Here is a 23939-nt window from a genome sequence, read left to right as displayed (position 1 = left end):
GAGATTTTTAACAATCTCTCTCTCCTCTCATAGCATATTTATATTTAGCCTATTTTACTATTTTGCTAGACTTAAAAATAAAATACTGTGGGAAGCACCCCCTCCCTAGATTAAAATATTATTTATTCTAAATATTAAAAAGAGGCAGGATGGAATATTTTTCCCTAAAAGACAAATGGAGAAAATCTTTTAAAAGGCAGAAAGCAGCCATGCCATAAGGAAACAGCCTCAAGCAGAAGCTTGAAGAGGCTGGTCTTTAGGAATGGAGATTTTTGTATCCATTCAGAAAGACTGGGCCAATCTATTCATAAGCAAAGAGACTCCAAATAAGCAACATAATACGCAAGGATCCAAAGCTGACAAGATAAGCTCAGAAAAACACCTAGGATTTGCATTTCTCCTTTTGCCTGTAGAGCCAGCCATGATCCCCACATGACCCCATAGGAATCTGGCAACAGCCATTAAAATATTGAAGAACTTATTCTTGCAGAGGAACAGCCATCTTAATCACAGCCCCCAAGAATTTATAACAGCCCACCTACTCTCAACCCATTTGTCAGCCATACCAGAAACATGCCGTTATCCCTAGTTTCTGACTACAAAATAAACAGAAACTTCCTTTCCATTTTATTTTTGCTTTCGAACTATTCTACTTGCGTTTTTACATGCTTTCGAACTGCTAGGTTGGCAGAAACTGGGAGAAGTAACAGTAGCTCACTCCATTACATGGTGCTAGGAATTCGAACCGCTGAATTGTCGACCTTTCTGATCGACAAGCCACTTATCCACTGAGCTACCACTTCTTCTTTAGCAACACCAATAAGGGATACTCCATTAGCCAAGTATTTAAGTAAACAATAAAAAATATTATCTCTGTTACTCAGCCATTTCACTTCTGTGTGGTTGATAGAAGTGAACCAATTTACTAATTTGTAGAGCACATAAAAATAGCAAGCACGAAAAATATTTTCAAGATAGTGACTATTTTCTTATACAATCATAAGTCAGAATTTTTTTAAAAAAAAGACTAGCCTACTATAAACAAGCTATAGGCTAGTTCAAACATTTGCTCAAATATTTTTGCCAATGGGAGTAACTAAATCCAAAACATCAAAAGTATACATTCTTCTTTAGGACATCATGCATCATCATAAGGCTGGTTTGAAACTTTAGACCTGTGATGGCCTTTAGACCAGGTGGCACGCAGAACCCTCTCTACGGGCATGCCAACCGTTGCCCCAGCCCAACTCCACTGCGCATGCACGCGCACCTCCCACCAGCCAGCTGGTCTTCAGGTCTCTGCCGTGAAGGTCCCCTGGCACCCCATTTTGGGCCTAGAAAGCCTCCTGCACCAACCTAGAAGCCAAAAATGGGTGAAGGGAAGTCGGGATACATGCGCAGGGGGGCAGGTTAGCACACGCACATGCATGGGGGTTGCATGTGCATGCATGGGGGGAGGGCATGCAGGGGGGGTGACACGTGCACATTGCATTATGGCTGTGGGCGTGTGCACCTTTTTGGCACGCAACGACAAAAAGGTTAGCCATCACTGCTCTAGACCATATAATAAAATATAAGTTAGGATTAACTGTAACAGCTTGAATGATTCAGAATTGACTTGTACCATTCTTGTCTTTTGTTGATAAATGGGTCTGAAGCTCATTTTAGAGGAGATAGAATGACAAGACATGCTTGCACAGCAGTAGCTGCAAAATGATTCGTGTAAGTAAAGTCAGCCAGAATGATACCTGGAAGACTTTTGCTTTTTTTTAAATTATATTTTTTAAAAACATACAATTCATGTTAGAACCATATCTCTGACATATTTTGGTTTTTTTGTTTTTTTTACTGTACAACTTTGGAAATGATTCAAAAGAAGTGCTTTGGATGTTAGATGAGCACAACTTTCTGCTATTCCTTAAAGTAGCCCCATTTTTAAACCTTGTTTAAAGCTGCCATTGCTTTAAACATTAATTAACATTAATTAGTAAATTCCTTAAAACAGGAGAAATACGTTTTCCAAGTTTATAGGGAAGGCAAGTAAAAAAAAATTATGTTCTTTGTGAACATCAAAAAAGTGTATCATGTCAACCTAAAAAAAAATAGCACCTTTTTCTCAAATATTTTCTAGGACTGTTATGCAATTCAAAGAAAATTTTCAGATGTGTTAACGTTGCAGATAGAGCCAAACTGAAATTTGTTTGTTTAATTTATATGCCACCCATCTTGCTAGTTCCAGCACACGCCAAAACGTCTTCTGGAGATCAAATCCAAAACCCTACAAAATATGAATAAAGCAAATATTCATTATCTGAAAGTAAATTCCAGTAACCTGAAAATACGCTTTTTCTGGAATTAGAATTGAACAGCTTTTTTCTGTACCTACACATATACACACACGTGGCTAGACTACCACCCCAAAATTACCCTGCCCTACCTCCAAATGAGCCAGCTTTCAGCAACAAAGAACAACCTGGTACCAATCACAGATCTCACATTAGTTTCTAGAATGTTTGACTAATGATTGCCTTACAGTTATAGCCAAAATTTCAGGAGTATTTTAGACACAATGAATCTGGAGTACACTGTATTTTTGCTTTGGCTCTAGCTTCCATTGCCATAAACAAAAAGCAAGAGGAGTACAAAGAATGCTCAACTTACCACAATTTGTTTGGTGACTATTGGAAATTACAATGACATTGGAAAAAATGATTTATGACTGTTTTTCCCACACTTGCAGCATTCCCATGGTCCCAGGATCAAAATTCAGGCAAGTATAATCTTTATTGTCATTGTACTTAAATACAATGAAATTGATGGCAATTGGCATTTCCTTATGATAATTTTTTGCAAACTTCTGACAAGCAAAGTCAATGGGGAAGCCAGATTCACTTAAAAACCTATTGTTAACTTAGCAACTGCAATGATTCACTTAACAACTGTGGCAAGAAAGATTATAAAATGGGACAAAAATCATTTAACAAATATCTGTTTTAGCAAAAGAAATGTTGGACTCAAAAATTATGATCGGAAGTCAAGAACTACCTGTACTGCACCCAGGGTAACAACTGGGACACCCCAGTTAAAAATTTTACAACCTCGGCAAGAATGTATGGATTTCATCTCCCACAATGCTGGCTGAAAAATTCTGAGATAGAATTCTGTAGAATTTTTCACCTCCCCCAACATGCTGTCTAGGGAATTCTGGGACTTGAAGTCCCTCCATTTTAAGAGTTACCAAAGTTGAGTACCACTGGCTTAATTTACACTCACCTGGGAAAACATAGCACATTCAGTGAGAATTGAAACCAATTCCAGTGCTCAGAATAATACTGTGAGGTTGCAATCTTACGCATAATACATTCCAGAATGAACCCCATTGAATATGACAATGCTCATACACTCCACAGGAGTCTGAATGCTCAGACCAGGCCAACCTTACCTACCAAAGCTGGCTGCGATGGAGAAGTGCTCGAACCTGGCCTGAAGGACCACAGGACGGCAATCCCGTTCCACTATCTCTATGAAAGGCACTCTTATGAAGGAGAATGCTTCAAGAGACTGTGACAGAACTGAAGCCACGCCCACCTGCTCCCCCGTCATTGCGACAGCTGGGGAAAAAATATCACCGCCTGCTCCGGACTAGCCTCCGTCCTTTTTCCCCTTTAGCAGAAGTTGCGCGCGCGCGCAGTGCGGCAGACTGTACTTACCTCGCTACTGGGGTAGTTGTTATGTCATCTCTTTTCGGGAGAGCGTTGCTTGCTCGCCATCAGATCTTCTCACGAGCCGACCCAGTTTCTATTTTTCCATAGTTTCCCCTCCCAAGGTGCTCCACCCCTCTACTTCACCTTCTTTCTGGCCGCCTCGAGCGCGCTCTCTCCCTCCCCAACCGCAATGCAGCTTCCTCGCAGGACCGGGGCCCAACTTGCTTAGTGGGCGAGGGCTCGTAAGGCTACTTAACTAACGCCTCCTCCTGATTTTTCCGTGGTTGCTGCTGCACCATCCGAGAGGAGCTGGAAAAAGCGATGGCAGATCTGTCTGGAAAAGATCGTCGTTCAGTATTTCAGCTTGGGGGCATGATTTAACTTTCTGCCACCCTTCTCCCGCCCTCCAGCGCTCCTGACATCAAGCGACTCTACACTGGCGCTGCGAACTCCGCGTTACCAGGAAGCGGGATGGGTAATAGCGAAGTATCTGGTGGAAAACCGAGTGATGGAAGTTATATTGAACTTCGGATAACTACCGGTAGCTCTATTCTCTGGTCATCTGGATTCTCACACACTCACATATGCAAAGATAGGGAAGGCTTGTAGATGCATTTCTTTTGGGGGTGCTGTAAGAATGTATTTCTAAAGCTTAGTGTTCTTGCCTGGCTCTAAGACAATCCACTTTTGGTATCAAAGCAGAATTCAAATGGGATCTCTTAATCTGGATTTTCAGATACTTTTAGCCAATAGGGAGAACAGCAACAGAATCCCAGTTCATCCCTTTCAGTGCTACTGTCATCTGCGCAAAAACAATTCCACTGCTTTATCCTTCCATTGTACTAACAGTGCAATGGGAATGAAGATCATGGTGTATCATCTTTTGATGGGAACCTACTAAACAGCACTACTTCATTGGTTAGGATTTTTAAATAGGAGCATTTCACACTGCCAACTCTTCTGCAAATCTGACAGTGACATAAATTGTGAACCTGGCTACCACATCAAGGCAGGGCAGCATGCTTAATTGAACCCCTTAAAAAATTTACAAGTTAGAATGTAAAGACTCAAGGGACTCTATACTCAACTCTAGATTCTTTGTGATTCTACGGTCACAACATGAAGGGCTTTTCTTTTACCACTCTAATATTTTTCTTCAAGTTCCCAGTTTTTCCCATGATTCTACAACTTATTGATGATCTCCCATCCAAATGGAGATCCAATATCTCCTGTTTATTTTTTAAGAATAGCCAAGAATTGCTACTTAACATTTATATAAATTAAAAAGCACACTTCCTGCCCACAAAAAAGGTGTTCATTAGGCTTGCATACAAAAAGGCAATTTGTTATTCCAACAAAGATTTATTGTAATGCCTTTACAAAGCAGAACTCTGGGACAAAAATGGTGCATTTCTTCAAAAAAGATTCACTGTTTTGCTTCAGACATTATAAGGGATTTCTGCAGAGGCTATTTATGGGTCCTTTTGACCGGTGCTGAAATATGAGCATCCCAGGTCAGGTCCTCTTTTATGATAACACCCAGAAATTTAAAACTAGCCACTTGCTCCACTTGATCTCCATTGATAATCAAGGGCTGGGTGTCTAATCTATTCCTTCAATTGTCCACTATAAGATCCTTGGTCTTATTGGGATTAAGGACCAAGTTATTGTCTCCACATCATGAAAGCAACCAGTCCACCTCATCTTGATAGGCAGACTCATTCCCCCCTCCCACCCGGGAGATAAGTCCCATCAATGTTGGTCTAACTGCTGCTCAATGGGGGAGAGAGGAAGGGATTGAGAGACTGGCTGAGAAACTGTCACAGAATGAAAGTTGAAATGAAGGTCATGAAATAGCAGCAGTATATTGAAGAAGCCACAATTTTCCCAGATTTCATTCCCTTATCTTAGTCATAGATTCAGGATTTGGGGTACATTCTCAATAAACTAGTCGATTTGAGATACCTTGATACAAACATTATTGCCTTATGATACATCATTTTGCACAGTTAAAAGTCATGACAAAAAAAATAGTATATAGATGCAGATTAGTGCACACATACAAGAGCTTCTTCATTACCATCATTGTGCCTAGTATTGTTTTATTTGATATCCTTTTTTTAAAACCAGCTCAACCTTGTTAAATATTTTAACATGGTATTATTATTTAAAATACAACTGTTTTTATATTATACTATACTTTAGAATGCTGGCATTTAGTCTCTTTATGGTAATATTTTAATGAGTATTTTTAAACTTCATATTACCTATGTTGTAATGCCATTCAATTTTACAAACTTAAGTTTTTTTGTTTTTGTTTTGTGCCATCAAATACTTTGCACTTCTAGCTAGCCCATAGCTAGACATTGTCCAAGACATTCTAACTTTAATCTGTTCTTTTATGCCTCACAATAGGCATACTCATTTCCTTCTACCTTTCCCAACATTGCAACTTTTTCCAAAATAAAATAATTTGTGCATTAAGTGATAACTCTAGAATGTTTTATTCAGATGTATTGGCTTACTTTCTGTGGTGTTCTCATCACTCTTTTCCAACACCAAAGTTTAAAAGCATCAAATCTTGTTCTAACTAGCTTCTTTTAAGTTCAACTTTTATTCCCATAGAGTGTCATGGGAAATACCATGGTTTGCACAATTCTGATTTTTGCAGATATAGCATATCACAGCATTTGAACATATTTTCAAAGTGCTAGTCTATGTTTATTTCTTGGCTGCTTTTTCCTTTATTGTTAATGGTTGATTCAAACAGCAGAAGCTAACTTTGATATTTTCATTGTCACCTCTAAAGTTGTTTGTTTTACATTGTTATTAGTTTGGGGCGGTTTTGTATTTAAAACTTAAGGGCAGGAATTTTTTTACTTACTAATGCCCTTATTATTTGCTGTTTAAGTCTGCCATTAAGATATAAATGTTACTCGATTTCTAGTTTGAATATACTGATTTTTTAAAAAAAAGTTAAGAATATATCCCAATCTTTTTCAAGCTGATTTTTAAAGGAAACACATGTTATTCAATAACTTGGAAAGTCTCCAGTGCAACAGGAAAACAATAGGCCATTGATATAAATGTAAGTATTTTGTTTAGTTGGGAGGCCTGCCAACACTTTCCTAAAATCACTTTTATAGAAATCTGCTTTTCTAGGGATTAGAGACAAGACAGAGAAGGGTGTGTTCCATGTTCCATGGTTTCCTCCAAATTATGTAAACAAATTAAAGAAAGCTTGGCAAAAAGTAGGCAAGATCAAGATTTCAGAAAGCCAACTTATTCAGCATGCCTGAAGAATTTAGCATTTATATTTCTTGATCACTATTCCCTATTTCAAATACCACTTACCAAACTTCTTTTGAAACATGGGGATTTAAAAGAAGTGTCTTAAAAGGCACAAGGACCAATTAGTAAAAGAAAAAAAATAGTATTTGTTAGATTGGGTAATGGAAAGACACACTCAGGCTAAAGGCTCTTTATTGTAACAGAACAAGTATGTACAATCCAGTGAAGGTTGAGTCTGACAGCAGCCCTTTTATAGGGAGCTGTCAGACCCTTCAACCAATGAGATTAAACCACTGTTCCTGCTGGAACAGAGGACCTTGGTGGAAACCATTATAACAGTTGCTAGTATCTAACACCCCTCCCCTCTTAGATGGAATCATCCTACTGGTAACATAGTCATGCAAGTAGACCAGCTTTTTGGTAGCTCTGCCAGACCTACACAGTTCAGTCGGAGGGTGTTCTTCAGACAGGTCGGACAGACCTGTTTGCTCTACAGCTTCGCTTGGTGGAAGCTCCTGGAACCTTTCACCGCGGCTGGAGCTTCTAGAGCTTGTTCGCTCGGAGCTCGCTGCGGGCCTGCAACACAAGTACCTAAGTATCCCGGTGTCTTCGGGTTTGAGTTGGCTGTGGAAGGAGTGACTTCGTGCTCCTCATGGGTAGGGCTTTGGCTAAGTGAAGCAGGAGTTACCTCTGGCTGCCTAAGAATGGAGTTGGAGAGGTGGCCACTGAGTTGGTCAATGTGCCTTCTCCAATTCCAACCATCCTCGAGCTCTACGAGATAAGAGTGAGGCCCAGTGATGCCTATCACTGTGGCAGGAATCCACAGAGTTCCCATGGTGTAGTTGTGGGCATAAACTGAATCCCCTATGCTAAAATTCTGAATTTTGCTTGTGGAGTCAGGGGGCCATGCCACAGAATAGTTTGGGTGTAGCCGGTCTAAGTGGGACCTTAGCCGGTGACCCATGAGAAGCTCAGAGGGGCTTCTCCCTGAAGTGGCACTTGGCGTGATGTGTTGAATTAGAAGATAATGGTCAATCCGTGTTTGCCAATCTCCCAGGCCCATCCTAGATAGTGCCTCTTTTGCAGATCTCACCATTCTTTCCACCTGACCATTGGAATGGCGCGACCAGGACATGTCTGATTCCCTGTGCTGCTAAGTAGGTCTCGAATTGCATGGCCGTGAATTGGGGCCCATTGTCCGAGACCAGGACATCAGGCAAGCCATGTTTGGAGAAAAGTCTCCGTAGTACCTTGATGACTGCTTCTGCCGTAGTGGAGGTCAAGTGGACTACCTGTAGCCATTTCGAGTAGGCGTCCACAACTACTAAGAATGTCTGGCCATGAACTGGGCCAGCAAAATCTATGTGCATCCTAGACCATGGTGCTTGAGGTCGCTCCTACTCCTTAGTGGGTGCCTCTGGGGGAGCTGGTCTGGACTCCTCACACAGTGTGCAGGTAGCCACCCATTCTTCGATCTCCCTGTCCATGTTAGGCCATCACACATATCTCCTGGCCAAAGGCTTCATCCTGACAATTCCAGGATGCCCTACATGTAAAGCCTCTACTACTGCAACTCGCAGTTTGGATGGAACAACGACCCAGTCCCCCCACAGCAAACAGCCATTAATAACAGACAATTCATCTCTTTTACAAAAATACATTTTGAAATCAGACCCAACCGGCCCCTTGGGCCACCTCCTCCACACTCAGTTCAAAATTTGTTTGGTGGTGGAGTCTTTTGCAGAGTGGCAGGCAACATCACTAGACGAAACAAGACCAGTCTCTAAGCAGTCAATAAGAAGGACTGGCGTCTCGGGGGTAGGGTTTGCAAGAAGTTCTGGCAATTGGCAGCAACTCAGGCCTCGGCATGCCCCAAAGTAGAGCCTGGACAGTGGACGAGAGAATAGGTGTAGGCCACTAGGAAAATAGTCCATTTGGTCATCCGCGGCGATAATGACACAGGAGTACATCGGTCCTCAGCCAGCAAGCCCAGTAGCAGTTTGTGGTCTGTAATTAGTTTGAAATCACAGCTGTAGAGGTACTCATGGAACCTTTTTACACCGGCCACTGCAGCCAAAGCCTTCCGGTCCAGCTAGCTGTAGTTCCACTCGGCAGCAGACAAGGTCCTTGAGTAATAGGCTATGGGAGCCTCAGTTCCATTGGGCATGCGGTGGCTGAGGACCGCTTTGACTCCAAACGGGGAAGCATCACAAGTCAACACCAGTGACAGGGTCTGGCTGTACTGCACCAGGAACGTGTCTGCTAACAGAAGACTGTTTATGTGGCAAATGTGGCTCTTTCAGCTCTGCCCCAGGACCACTTCACATTCTTTGCCAGGAGACGATCTAAGGGCTCAGCAATGGTGGGTTTCTGTTTAAGAAAGATGCTGTAGAAATTAAGGAGCCCAAGGAACGCCTGCAACTCGGTTTGATTGTGAGGTGTAGCGGCGTTCTGGATTGCTTTAATTTTTTTAGTGGTCAGGTGAATCCCAGAGCCATCAATTAGATACCCTAAGAATTCAACCCTTGGCACATTAATTTGGCATTTTCTTTTTTGAGACGGAGGCCTTTGTCTCGAATTCTGGTCAAAATAGTTTGTAAACATTTGAAAAGTTGTGCCTCATTTGCAGCCGATACCAAGATGTCATCAAAATAGGGGATGACTCCTGGAATCCCCTGCAAAAGCCGTTCCATGATGCTTTGGAACAGTCCAGGGGCGATACTAACTCCAAATTGCAGGCGGTGACATTTGAATGCACCCCTGTGTGTCACAATGGTTTGCGCCTCTGCCCTAGCGCCATCTACAGGCAATTGTTGGTATGCCTGCACCATGTCTAATTTAGCGAATACTTTACCAGGGCCTAAAGAATGTAATAAATGCTGTACAATGGGTACAGGGTAAGTGCTTTGTTGTAACACTTTATTGATTGTGCATTTGTAGTCCGTGCAGATGTGGACAGACCCATCAGATTTGACAGATGTCACTATAGGAGTCTCCCAGCATGCGTGATCAACTGGCTCTAGGATTCCCTGGCCTACGAGCTTGTCAATTTCCAGATCAATTTTGGGGCAGAGAGCGAAAGGTACTCTCCTGGGTTTTAGCCGTATGGGGGCTATGTTGGGTCCAAATTAAAGGAGATTGGATTCCCCACATACTTACCCAGATCAGTGCCGAAGATGTCCTCGAACTCCTTAAAAATTGCTTTGGTGCTCTCCTCTTTCAAGGCGTTGATACCAATCACTTCTAGGCCCAGGGCTTTGAACCAGTCAAGCCCCAGGAGGCTCTGCAAGTCACCGCTGACCACCGTCACTGGGAGCAGGCCACTGCAGTTTTTGAATTGCACCTGGAAGATGCCCTGGCCCACAATGGAGATGCAGTTCCCCTGGTAATCACGAAGGCGGATGTCAGGGGTGCGTAGATGCTGCTTCTTTAGGCTAGGGATAGCCCGCTTGAGTGTAGTCCATGGCATGATGGTCAGTGATGACCCCGTATCGATCGCCATCTCACATGGAGAGCCCTCAATGAGGACTGTGACCTTCAGCTTTTTTGGCCACCTCGTGCGGACTTGGCTGATTGAAGTGTGGTAAGTGACTCTGGTGTTGCCCTCTGAGTGCCGTGGTGGCTGATGCCATACCCCTTGATTGGGCCTCTGCTGATGGTTAGGTCAGCTTCTGGGCTGCCAGGTTGTCGAGGGGTGCTCACTTCTGCAAACCTTGGCGATGTGCCCCTTTCGCTTGCAGCGCTGGCAGATAGCATCGCGGAAATGGCAAGATGATCTGGCATGGTTTCCTCCACAGCTTGCACAAGGTGGGAGACGTGGTATGAATTTGCGTGCCATCTTGGCGCGGCTACTGTGGATGCAGCAGCTGTCATATTCGTCTTCTGAGCTCTTGGCCTGTGCAGCCTCGCGATGTACTCATGCACTCTTTCGCACATCTTGTGGAGTGCTTTGGCATTGCAGGGTTTCTGTAGACTTAACGGCCGATTCGGATGCCCTGGCTTCGTCCAAGGCAATTTGTAGAGTGAGCTTAGATTTGGCAAATAACCTCCTCTGTAAATTAATGTCCCGCACACCACATATGATGCGGTCTAGTGTAAGTTCGTCTAGGTCTCAGAACTCGCAGTACACTGCGGCCTTCCTTAGTGCTGCAACATACTCGTTGATCAATTCGCCTTCCTTCCGATTACAAATATTAAATTCATACCGGCGGACATGCTTAGACGGCTTGGGAGTGTAGTGTGTCCTCAGCATCCATTGGAGCACTGACCAAGCGACCAATTGTAGTGGCATTGGCTCAGATAGGGTCTTTGGCTGTTTCGAACACTTCCCGCCCACAGTAACCCAGGAACATGTTCTTCTTGTAGCCTTCAGAAAGGCCATGAGGTTGTTGGCTTCGAGGAAGCAGTCGAACCTCAGCATATATGATTCCCAGTGTTCAGTAACTGGGTCATACAGAGTCGGTGGGACGTGCATGGCCTTTTTGTGTGCTGAGGGCGTTTTGAGTTTGCCTCTCAAAAATGGCTGCTCGAAGCCGCGCTGAGCTCCGGGCTCGATTTACTTGCTGGATTGCTACGCTCTTTCTGGTTCGCCTAGTTGCCTTCCAATCCCACCTTCGTCGCCAGTGTTAGATCGGGTAATGGAAAGTCACACTCAGGGTAAAGGCAACAACAGCTCTTTATTGTAACAGAACAAGTATGTACAATCCAGTGAAGGTTCCCTTTTATAGGAAGCTGTCAGATCCTTCGACCAATTTGATTAAACCTGTTCCCACCAGAACAGAAGACCTTGGTGGAAACCATTATAACAGTTGCTAGTATCTAACGGTATTGAAATGGAATGTTCCCAAATTCCTGGACAAACTAAAGGAGCTTTTGGTACACAAGGACATAACCCTTGCCTCTATGAATAAGTAAATTAAAGTTATTATAAATTATTAAGATGAATATGAACTGAACATTCATGCAGCATGCATATTTTTTTTTCTATATGCAAAGGATATTTTACAACATTTGAAAAGGTATAGAAAATGGATGCACAACTAATGAATTTGTCATAATTATGAAATGGCATCTTTGCAAGAGACAGAAACAGAAAACTCCAAGAATTATTTGTACATTTAACTGATAGCATACTATTTATGAATAAATAACACAAAGCTTATTATCTGTTGCCATCATATTCTGCCCTTTTCTGAATATTCTCTCTGGCTTGGCTTAATTTTTCATTATATATTTCTATTATAACAGTTAATAATTTGGTGTGCTTCTAACATACCTAAGAAAAGTCACTTTGTGATAACTTCAAAAAAATTAACAGGAGATGTAGTGATATTCAGTGTTTTATTCTGGAAAGGTCACAGATTTTGAACTAAAAATTATAACATATATTGCTAAAGCAGGAGCATCTGAATTAAAGATCATTGAATAGATATGAAAATGGAAGATGTTGTTTTACCTAGCTCTAGATAGTTTTCATTGACAATGGCAACTTTTAACTAAATACAGAGACCAATACAATGAATACAGGAAGTCTTCAATTTGCAACTATAATTGAGCTCCAACTTTTGTTATTAAGTGATATATTTGTTACCTGAGTTTTGCTCCAGTTTACAATCTTTCTTGCCACCTTTGTTAAGTGAATCACTGCAGTTGTAGCCACCACACAGTTAAGTTAACCTGGCTTCCCCATTGACTTTGCTTATCAGAAGGTCTCAAAAGGTGATTATATGACCCCAGATCACTGCAATAGTTATAAACATGAGCCAGTTTTCAGGCACCTGAATTTTGGCTGTGACTGTAGGGATGCTAAAACAAGTGTGAAAAATCTCATAAGTCACTTTTTAAAATGGTCACTGAGTGAACTGTTGTAAATCAAGGACTATCTGTAATAAGATATGTCAGCTTTAGCAAGTGTAAAGCTTATTCATGGCAAAAAGTACCATAATCTTGCAAATGTTCTTTATTTTTACAAGAACCTGTTTATAAAGCAAGTCACTGATTGGATGCAGCAAAAAACTATTTTGCATCATGCAAAGGTTAACAATTAGGTTGCGTATAAAACCTGTTCAACAAAATGCAATGTCATAGCATAGCAAAAAGAAACAAGAATGGTGGTTTTACATCTCTTTCCCACTTATTTAAAAATATATAAGTCTGTGTACACTTCATCATTCTTTATAGCAGTGACGTGCAGTCAGGTGAGGCAAGTGAGGCACAGCCTCCCCACTCTCATCATGAAAAAAAAAGTAAAAGGAAAAAGCTGAGCTAGTTGCTGCCGCACCGTGGATGACTCTGCTCTCCCTCCCCAAGTGTAGTGACTTCCTCCCCAGGCCCCCTTTCATTTCTCTCTCACACACACACAGCTGGATAAAACTATATAAAAATCTAGCCCAGCTTCACTGATTACAAGTTTGAAAAGGCAACGTGGCTCCACCTGCAATCAAACTACACTTGGGGAGGGAGAGCACAAGCGAGCACTGAGGAGACCACAGGAGGAGGCAGGAAGCCAGGCAAAGAGCCATGCTGTAGTACACACACTTCCCCCCAGCCTCTTTCTTTTGGAAGGCTCGGCTCGGCTCCCCTCCGGCTTCTCTGCCTCTCCTCTCACCCCAGCCTGCCAGCAGGAGGTGGTGGGTGGGCTTTATTGTGTTCCAGGCATTTCCCACCCAGACAGCAGGCTGCATTTGCAATGGTGGAGATGTTTGGGAAAGGCAGCAGGGGAATGGGTGGTGGTGGTGGCAGAGGAGCTGCTTTCAAGCCACTGGAAAAGATATCCAATCCAACTTTTGTGTGTGTGGGGGGGGGGGTTGTTTGAGAGTGAGTGAGAGAGGGAAGGGGTAGGAGAGATAGTCCAATCCAACTTCTGTGTGTGTGTGTGTGTGTGTGTGTGTGTGTGTGTTTGAGAGAGGGGAGGAAGGAGGGGAAGGAGAAGAAAAAGAAAAAGAAAGAAGGAGCAAAGGAGAAGAACAAATGCTGTCGCTTTAAATTGGAACTGAGCATGCCTGGCTGTGGAATTCTGGGAGTTGAAGTCCACAAGTCTAAAAATATTTGAAACTCAGCACTGTGTTAGTGCCTCACCAGTCATAAACCTCACCGCACGTCACTGCTTTATAGCACTAAGTGGTTTACAGAGTCAGCATATTACCCCCAACAATCTGGGTTCTCATTTTACCAACTTTGGAAGGATGGAAGACTGAGTCAATCTGGAGCCAGTCAGGATCGAACTCCTGGCAGTGGGCAGAGTTAACTTGCAATATTGCATTCTAACTATTGCTCCATCATCGCTCCTATAGTTTATAGTTATAAATTACTTAGATGCTATAAACTCTGTAAACCAAATGAATAGTTTGTTGTCTTATTTGTGTTTTATGTTGCTTTTGTAATGGAAAGCTTGAACATCTTGAAACCCTTTCTTAAGGTAATCTCAACACATCTGGCTCTGTTCAACAATTGCTACACAAATCTGAATAAAGCTATTCAGCATCTAGTTCCCTTACTCTGTTATTATGGGTTTATTATAGTCCACTTAACAGTTTAGGGGAAAAATCAGCTGTGATGAATATTTAAAAGAAATCTTCAGAGCATTTATATAACTCTAAGTATATAAATAATTAGTCAGATGCAATCAGCGTGGTTCTCATAACTTTGAACAGTGTTGATGCCTCTTGTTTGATTAGTGTCAGCGTTCCAAATATCATGCAGAATTAAATCAGAGTCCAAGACAGAGCTGTCCTTAAAGTTCCAATTTAATAAGTCAGACATGTTGGCACATCACATTGTTCTGCTATCCATCCTGCAGCCTTCCCCTCATTCATCCCTTCTTCCATTGTTGTGAACTCTTCTCTGTAGGAAGGTGGGGTAAGAACCTGTTGGGGCATTGCAGGGGAGACTGGAACTGGTGGGGAGGTCAATCCCTTGGTTGCTTCTTATCATCTCAGCTTCTTATCTCAAAAAGCTTTCTCTTAATTGTTCGCTGAGATTTTACACTGACCTGGTCAGCCTTGGGAAATCAGCACCCCCTCACCAGCCCCCGTTCCGGGATGATGGTGATTTATTTTAGAGAGAGATTTGGGATAATGTCAGCGTTCCAAATATCATGCAGAATTAAATCAGAGTCCAAGGCAAAACTATCCTTAAAGTTCCAATTTAATAAGTCAGACATGTTGGCACATCTGTGGAATCCTAAATCTAAAGCTTCCTGGGATTCCACCCAGTTGAAAGCTCATGATCTTATCCCCACCTCCATAAATCCATCACATGGTCCAATCTTCTTCGGCCATGCTGGCATCTCCACCCAGCTGGTTCTGGCCAGGTGCAGAGGTTGCTTAGAGAAAAGATGACCTTGGGCTTCTAGAAAAGAATGACAACAACACATTCCACAATTCTACTCCTTTCTATTCCCCCCTCCCAACTACTACACTAATGAAACAGCACAGTGAAACAATAGAAAGTGTGGCAGGCCAAAGATCCTAAAAAGGAATATAACTGCAGGCCTGACAATTAGTGTGATGCACTCTGCAAACTTGTACTAATCTACTTCTTCATAAAGCAGGTGATAAGATATATTTTATAAGAATGTAATACTGATTACTGATAATTTCTTTTTATATAAAGAATGTAATTATATTTTTTAATAAAATATAGTATTTAGTATAATAAATACTATAGAAAATATAGTATTGTGTATGGTATTTAGTTATTGGTAATGAGAGGGGGAATCTATTTCCTGTCAAACTTGATTTCATTGAGGGCCACATCAGGGTTGTGTTTGGTCTGGGGGGGCAGGTGACTGGGGGAGGGCGTGGCATGGCTGTGGGTGGCCAGCTCAACATCCTGCAGCCAGCGCCCAACTCTCTGGGCTCTGCTTTCAGCTGCAATGGCCTCCTGCAGCCCTCTGCCAGCGAAAATGGGCTCTGTTTTTGGAGGGCTGCAGGAGGCCGTTGCAACCGAAAACAGAGCTCAGGAGGGCTGCATGCAGCCCTACCAAGCTCCATTTTTGCTGGCAGAGGCACCATGGGCTGGTCCTTTGTTTTTTTAAGGGTGGCCCCATGGGGTCAGATCTAAGCATCCCGTGGGCCGGATGTTGCTCATGGGTCTTCAGTTTGACACCTCTGCTCTTTCCTATCAGAAATATAATCGACATATCTTTATTAGCATTTCTGTAAATTTCACTGTTTAGTTTCTTCTTCTGATCGGCTTTTAATGGAGAGAGCTTCCTGGGAAGGAAATTAGGTAGGAAGATCATAGGCCACATTTGAGGGATCATCTTTCTGCCTTGAAGAGATTTACTTCAATGGTTCTCCAGGGAGCATTTCTGTGTCATTTTCAAGCAATTCATTAGTTTTTTTTAGAGCTATAAGAATGACAAATGGGTGTGGATCAAGGGATCTAGTGCAATATTTAAGGATCTTAATTTGTGTGGAAGCATATCTTTTGAAGAGCTCCTTATATGAATTTAACTAAATATTTTGGAATGACATTAAATGAAAATAGCAATGAAAATAGAGTAATGTTTTTATGCTTTCATATATAATATGTTTAATACATAATCATTATCCATATAGCTTTGATACACTTTGCCAATATAATTTTGTTGGTTCTCATTTGAATATGAAATTTCTGAAACTTGATTTCATAAAGTGACATTAACATTAAAAGTGTGGAAAAATTATAGGTAACTCATCATAGCAAATTGTTATGCAAATTTGCTATTGGAAGTGATTATAGTTAAAATGATAAACACATGGAAACGTTCTGTCAGTAATAGCAGTCAAAAAGTCTGTTTTGATAATCCAGTGCCAGAAAGGGCAAAGAGAGTGCGCTCTCTCTTTCTCTCTCCCCCCTCCCTCCCTCCCTCCCTCTCCCTCTCCTTATCTCCCCATCTCCCTTTCCATCTTACATATCTTTGAAGTATGATAGAAAGTTTTAAGGGAAATTTCAATGAAATACCATTTCTGAAAACAAAGAAAATTGTTGAAAGAAAGAAAAAATCCTCAGCCACACTTAATGCCCTGCAGCTCAGATTTTACAAACTCCCTTTCCCTATAACTTTTTAGTTAATTGTATAAAGGCCTGAGAAAACAAGACTCAAAAATGGAAATCACTGGAAATTAGGAATCACATTTTGTAAAGCAAATGCTGTGTATCCAAGCCTGCATAATCCCCAAGTTGATGACTACTTATTCTACATCAGTGGTTCCCAAACTTTTTCAGTCCACCGCCCCTTTGGTGCTACAAACTGATCCTCGGGGGGCCCGACCCAGTGGTGGAATTCAATTTTTTTTACTACCGGTTCTGTGGGCGTGGCTTGGTGGGCATGGCTGGGAGGGTCATGTGACTGGGTGGTTTGCATGATGGGAGGAAGATAGTAACAGTAAAATTCAAAACTGTAACAATTGCACATTTATTCAAAATCCAATTAAAAACCTTTTTAGTTAATGTTAATAGGATCCAAATTGGAATGGAGAAAAATGGTTTTGTGCATGAGTGAGTGAGTGAATGAGTGAGTGAGTGAGTATGTGTGTGTGTGTTTGAGTAAGCGAGGGGTCCGGTAAGGGAACTGCGCCTATTTAGAAAAGGTAAATTATTGCAAACATGATCAGTCGAAGATAAGTATGGGGACAGGTTGGGCGGTAGAGAAAAAGTGATAAAAGAATGGGGGAGAAGAAAAGAGGAAGAAAAAAGAGGGTAGAGAGACAGAAAGATACAGAGAAGGAGAGAGAAAGTGATAGAAGAGTGGGAAAGAAGGAGAGACAAAGAGAGACAAAGAGAAAGAGGGTGAGAGAGACAGAAAGAGACAAAGAGGAGAGAGAAGGGAGAAGGAGAGAGAAAGTGACAGAAGAATGGAAAAGGAGGAGAGAGAAAGAGAAGAGAGACAAAGAGAAAGAGGATGAGAGAGACAGAGAGAGAAGAGAGGAAGAGGAAAGAGTAAGAGAGAATATCTCATTTCAACCCTGAGGTGCAAATGTTATCTTTGATTGGTAATTTTATTTGTCCATTTACTATCCAATACTCTCATTTCTCCTTAAGTTTGTCAATTCCCTTCTTTTTATTGAATTTATCACAATACCTTGAGAACAACGTTTTCAGCATAGCTTTACAGTTATTTAAAATATATAGTAATTTAAGTCAGGTTTTCAGAACATTAGTCTATTTATAAGTCACTAAGTTCAAAGAAACAGAATTCAGAAAGTTGGCTTCCCTGTTTATAATTACCTATGTCTGCTTAATTTTCTACCTACATTTTTGATAACTGATATTCACTGTTGACCCAAGAAGCCCATCATAGAAAGACCCCCCCCCTTTGAACTTTGTTGGGTTTCCATGGAATGAAGCTTGATCTTTTTCTCAACCATACAGTAGCATATTCTTTCTAAGGAGAATATAATCAAGGTAGTCCATAATTGCCTATCAATCTAACAGTATGGCGATTGACAATCTCTTTATATTTCAACTCTAACTCTTTCAGTCTTAAAGGTTTGGTGGGGAGAAATCCAAAAATTATTTTAAGGAGGAAAAAAATGCTTGCATAATTGCATCCATGGAGACATGTATATATACACAAAACACAGAGAAACAAACTTAACGAAGTGCTAAGTCTGCCCACCAACTAACTAACTAACTAACTAACTAACTAACTAACTAACTAACTAACTAACTAACTCTCTCTCTCTCTTAATGAGAGAGAGAGAGAGAGAGAGAGAGAGAGAGAGAGAGAGAGAGAGAGAGAGAGTATCCCTCCTTCCTTCAGCCCAACACTCTCACTGGCATCCCGGCCAGACGAGAGACCCTGCAGAGGGTCTCCCCGAGTCTAGGGCAGTGAGTCATTCGATGAGAATCTTGCCTCTTGGAAGGAATAACCCGGCTTGGCTCCCGCTTTCGATCTGCCACCCAACGACCGAATGGAGAAGCGAAGAGGCAGGAAAGACAAAGTGGGAGCCAACTGCCCTAGACTCGAGGAGACCCTCTGCAGTCCCTCTCGTCTGGCCGGGATGCTGGCGAGAGTGTTGGGCTGAAGGAAGGAGGGATGCTAGCGCTTGCGCTCTCCCTCTCCCTCTCCCCCCCTCTCTCTCACAAATGGCAAATCCGAGCAGCCGCTGCTGGGATCTCCCTCTCCCTCTCCCCCCCCTCTCTCTCACAAATGGCAAATCCGAGCAGCCGCTGCTGGGAGCCCGTCCCATGCCTTCTCCTAACCCCCACACCACTTCTCTCAGCTACTTTCTGCTTTGTGGACCTAAAACTGATTGCTGACTCCAGGCTGGTTCTCCTCTCCTATTATCATGGAAGGTGTCTCACAAAAACCACTGCGTGGCAGTTGGAAACTGCTGTGCGCTATTTTGTTGCCACGTGCACGGTCGTGCATTCGCGCAGCTTAGAGGGAACATTGCTAGTGACCCAAAATATCAACAAAATTGCACAGATAAACTGACAGATAGGAAGTTTAATTAGCTTAAAAGCAAAAATATTCTTAATGACTTTGAAAATCCCAATGAATTATCAAATATCAGGTGATGTCACTTGATCAGCTGGAGACTCAAAGATAGCTGAGATTGCAGCCAGGAGAGGTAGAACAAGGAAGATTTTCTTTGAAAAAGAGAGATGCAGGAGGAAACAGACCCTGCTTCCTGCATTTGGATTCTGTGGCGCATGCACTCTAGGTGGGAATTTAGGATCGCTGCTGTGCTGCCCTGGATTTGCCAATGCGAACCTCAGGTGGGTCGCCTTGAGAGAAATGGCAGCAGTGAGCCTCCTGCCATAGCTTTCTACCTCGTTGTGGAGAGGTAGAAAGAGAAGGCAGGAGGCTCACTGTTGCTGTTTCTCTCGAGCGTGGGTTGCTCTCTGCGGAGCAACCCATGCTCAGCTTAGTTGGCTTGTTCTTGGTTCGCGACCAGCCCCACCCCCACCCCTTGTGGGATTTTATGTGTTAATCGAGGCTGGAGAGGAAGGGAAACTGGCTGCTTTTCCTTATTTCTTTGCTGCTTGTCTTTCCCTCATGCAGATAGCTCTCTTCCTCATTTCCTTTTGGATTGCAGCGACCAGGCAGGATCCTCTGTGCTAGCATGGGGGAGGGGGAAAACAGAGCAGCCACCTTGTGGGAAAAAAGCTACTTTTTCTTCTTTCCTTGCGCTTATCTTTCCCATGTGCCAGCAGCTCCCTTCCTCATTTGTCTATTGACTGTAGTTCCCAGGATCCTCTTTAATAGAAGGGGGGAATTTAGCAACTGGACTCACACCTGCCATAGTAAAAAGGGCCCAATCTTTACACAGGAGAATGATAAGGGAAGGTTTTTTGACACAGGAGCACACTTGAGCATCCCCCACCCCCACCCCAATCTCTGCCCGTTTATGGCAGAGCAGCTTCTCCCTTCACTGGGTGTTAGCTAAGTGGAAGCAGCCAGAGCAGAGAGTGGTGAGGAAGCTTGTGCAAAAATGTGCGGTCCACACAGGGGAGGGGGGGGCATTAAGTTATGTGGGTGGGCACTCAAGTTCGTGTGATAGTGCGCACGCCTGTGCTTTTAGCACCCAAGGCGAAAAATGTTCACTATCACTGATCTATAGAGTGGTTCTGATAAGCAAATTGTAATGAGTCAAATGTAGGGGGAAGGCATGAAACAATATTGTCCCTCATCAATCTCTCAAAACACTTCATCATAATAGAAGTGAGTGTAATTGGACGGTAATCATTAAGGCATGTAATTATAGGGTTTTTTTTAGAACTGGTACAATGATTACAGTCTTAAAACATGAAGTGTTTTTGTGGCCTGATGCAGCAAAAGATTGAAGATGTCTGTAAGAACAGAGGCCAGCTGGTCAACACACTCCTTACGTACTCGCCCAGGAACGTTATCAGGACTCACAGCCTTTTGTTTGTTGACTTTCCTCAGGATCTTCCAAATGGCAGTTGTAGCAAACCTGAGCATCTGTTCATCAGGGAGGGAAGCTTTTCTTACTGGAATCTTCTTTGAGGTTGCAAATCATTAAAAACAATGTCTAGCTTATTTATAAGTCCATGTCACTCATACATGATGTTGGGGAAGTTGTATTATAGTCAGTAATGTAGTATTCTTACAGTGACGTCAGGCTCTCCTTGCCTGACTGCCGGCAACAGTCAAGCCGCGTCTGATTGGACAAGACGTGGCTTGGCTAAACGCGGGCACTTCCTATCCCCTGATTGGTCACCCTGCTTGACAGGGAAAGCTTCGATTCTCTCCTGTATTGCTTGTTGAAGACCTGTTGCAATTAAACCTGTTAAATTACCTCAGCAGTGTCAACCTCTTGCTTGCTCGCCTATTTAATACTGGCGACGAGGATGGGATACAGCGGCCGCTGACCCACCACGCTGACCACCGTGACAGGCGAGCCTAACAATTTACCGCGATTCTCTGAGGCAGCAGATTCGATTGTGGCACTGGGATGGCTTCGATGCCTCCATTCGCGTAGTTCGGGGCTGCCGGAGAGTCCTGGGATGCCTTCCTCGAGAGATTCGAGTGTTTCCTGATAGCCAATGGAAACAGGAACATCCCAGCAGACGAGAAGTGTAGCTTCTTTTTGAGTTGCTGTGGACCAGCAATGTTTAACGCCACCAGAGCCCTGGTCCATTCCCTTGATTGGGACACGCTGACTCGCAAGTTACAGCACCACTATGTGCTGACCCCATCATGGATCGCTTGGCGCTATGCCTTCTGGCGGTGCGTACAAAAGCCGGAGGAATCCATAAGTCAATTCCTCCAGGCTCTCCGCACCTCCGCCATGCAGTGCGAGTTCACCAACATTGACTCAGCGTTGGTGGAACAATTTGTCTGTGGGGTCAAGGACATCCACCTCAGGCGGCGCTTACTGGCCCAAGCTGAGGTGACCCTCCAGGAGGCGATTGCCGAGGCCAGAGCAGCCAAACTCTCAGATGAGTCCATGGCGGAGATGTTCCAGCTGCAGCCTCCACCGCCTCCCATCTGCACCTTCCTGGTGGACGAATTAGTTCCCCTGCCCGAGGGTCTGGAGGAAGGGGACATGGTCGCCCGCCTGGCTCCTGTTTTGCAGCGTCGGACTCCTCAGCGCCCCCGCCAAAGCACCAACACCTGCCTAGGCTGCGGTGGCAGCCACGACCGAATTGCCTGCCCATTCAAAGCAGCCGTCTGCCACCGCTGCCTCAAGAAAGGGCACTTAGCCCAAGTCTGTCGAGCCTCCCTGCCTCTGCCTCAGCGCTCTGGTGACTTCGGGCCAGCATCCTCCAACACTCCGCCGCGACCAGCCGCCCAGCAAGCACGCCAACAATAACGGCCCCGAGATGGCTGCTACGCCATTGAAGCGGACCTTCCGGCCACCTCTGCAGAGTCGACCTACCACGCGACTGCAGGTGCATGACGGATCAAGGCCTACCTCCTGATTGAGGGCTGCCCCTGCATAATGGAGGTCGACTCGGGCTCGTCCCGGTCCCTCCTCTCCTGGGCAGAATTCTCCCGCCTCTGCCCAGGCATCCTTAAGAACCAACTATCCGCCCCGGACATTGCATTGAGAGACTACCAGGGGACTCTTATTCCCACCCTGGGTTGTCGTACTGTGCGGGTGGAATATGGGGAGTTTTCTGGGTGCCTTCCTGTCCTAGTCATGGAAAAACCCCTACTGGCCCTATTGGGCCTTGATTGGTTCCCTGCCCGGGGCTGTCAGTTCACGGGGTGAGCCATGTCAATGCCACGCCTCCAGACGTGGCTGACGTATTAGCAGCTTACGCTGACATCTTTGACGGGCAATTGGATGCTTACAAGGGCACCCCCATCTCCCTCAACCTAGATCCCCAGGTTGCCCCTATTAGGCTAAAGGCCTGCAGGGTGCCTTTCGCCTTGAGGGCCAAGGTTGATGCCGAGCTTGACAAGCTTTTAGCGCAGGGCGTTTTGGATCCCGTCGACTATTCCTGATGGGAGACCCCAATTGTGGTCCCCGTCAAAGCCGACGGCTCCATACGCCACTGCGCAGACTTCAAGTCGACCATTAACCTTGCCCTCCAGGCAAACCCCTATCCAGTCCCTGTGGTGCAGCACCTACTCCATTCCTTGGGGCAGGGCTGCATCTTTGCCAAACTGGACATGGCGCAGGCCTACCAGCAGCTCCCGGTGGATGACGATGCGGCGGCTGCCCAGACCATCGTCACCCACCGCGGGGCTTTCCGCTGTCACCGCCTTCAATTCAGCGTTTCCGTTGCCCCAGGGATCTTCCAGAGCCTCATGGAGTGCCTGCTCCATGGACTCCCAGGCGTGGTTCCATATTTTGATGACATCCTGATCACCGCTAGCAGCCGATCAGGACTCATCGAAATATTGCAGAAGGTCCTCGACCGTTTCAGGGGCACGGGTCTAAAATGAAGCGCAGCAAATGCTCATTTGCTGTGCCCAGGGTGGACTTCCTGGGTTTTACCATTGATGCCCAGGGAATCCACCCTACCCCATCTAAAGTCGCTGCCATCAGGAACGCCGCCACACCTGCCTCCAAGGCGGAGTTGCAGGCGTTCCTTGGTTTGCTTAATTTTTACGCACCTTTTTTACCTCACAAGGTGTCACTAGCCGAGCCGCTGCATCGGTTGCTCGACCGATCCGCGGCCTGGTGCTGGGGCAGCCACGAAGCGCATGCGTTCGCGGCTGTCGAAGACATGCTGACGTCAAAGGCAGTCCTCGTCCAATATAGTAACAGGCTGCCGTTGACTCTAGCTTGTGATGCCTCCCCCGTGGGTTTGGGGGCGGTCCTGAGCCATGTCCTTCCCAATGGCTCAGAGGCCCCCATTGCTTTTTACTCCTGGACACTCTCTCCTGCCGAAAGGAATTACAGCCAGATCGACAAGGAGGCTCTGGCTGCGGTGTCCGGAATTAAAAAGTTCCACGATTACCTGTACAGTCGGCATTTTACACTGTTCACCGACCACAAGCCACTCCTTGGGCTTCTGGCAGGTGACAGGCCG

The 23939-nt window shown here is 44.2% G+C and overlaps 1 protein-coding gene across 7 annotated transcripts in view; it reads right to left on the bottom strand.

The window, feature by feature from the left end:
• The window catches only part of THSD7A (thrombospondin type 1 domain containing 7A), a 342001-nt gene extending 338201 nt beyond the window's left edge, over nucleotides 1–3800 (bottom strand). For 2 of the 7 annotated variants that reach the window (XM_081970892.1, XM_081970894.1), the window contains exon 1: nucleotides 3443–3656. Coding sequence is in view for 1 of the 7 variants with exons in the window: in XM_081970893.1 (XP_081827019.1) it covers nucleotides 3589–3603 (15 nt within the window). In the remaining 6 variants the exon portion in view is untranslated. Of the gene's footprint in view, nucleotides 1–2109; nucleotides 2279–3442; nucleotides 3663–3710 lie in introns of those variants that run through there. The other 5 variants (XM_081970890.1, XM_081970889.1, XM_081970895.1 and 2 more) reach the window with 5 other exon arrangements.
• Nucleotides 3801–23939: the final 20139 nt, after the last annotated feature.

The sequence above is a fragment of the Natrix helvetica genome, assembly GCF_964273705.1.
Source record: "Natrix helvetica genome assembly, chromosome: Z".
NCBI classification, from domain to species: Eukaryota; Metazoa; Chordata; class Lepidosauria; order Squamata; family Natricidae; genus Natrix; species Natrix helvetica.
This window is presented reverse-complemented; position numbering and strand designations above follow the sequence as displayed.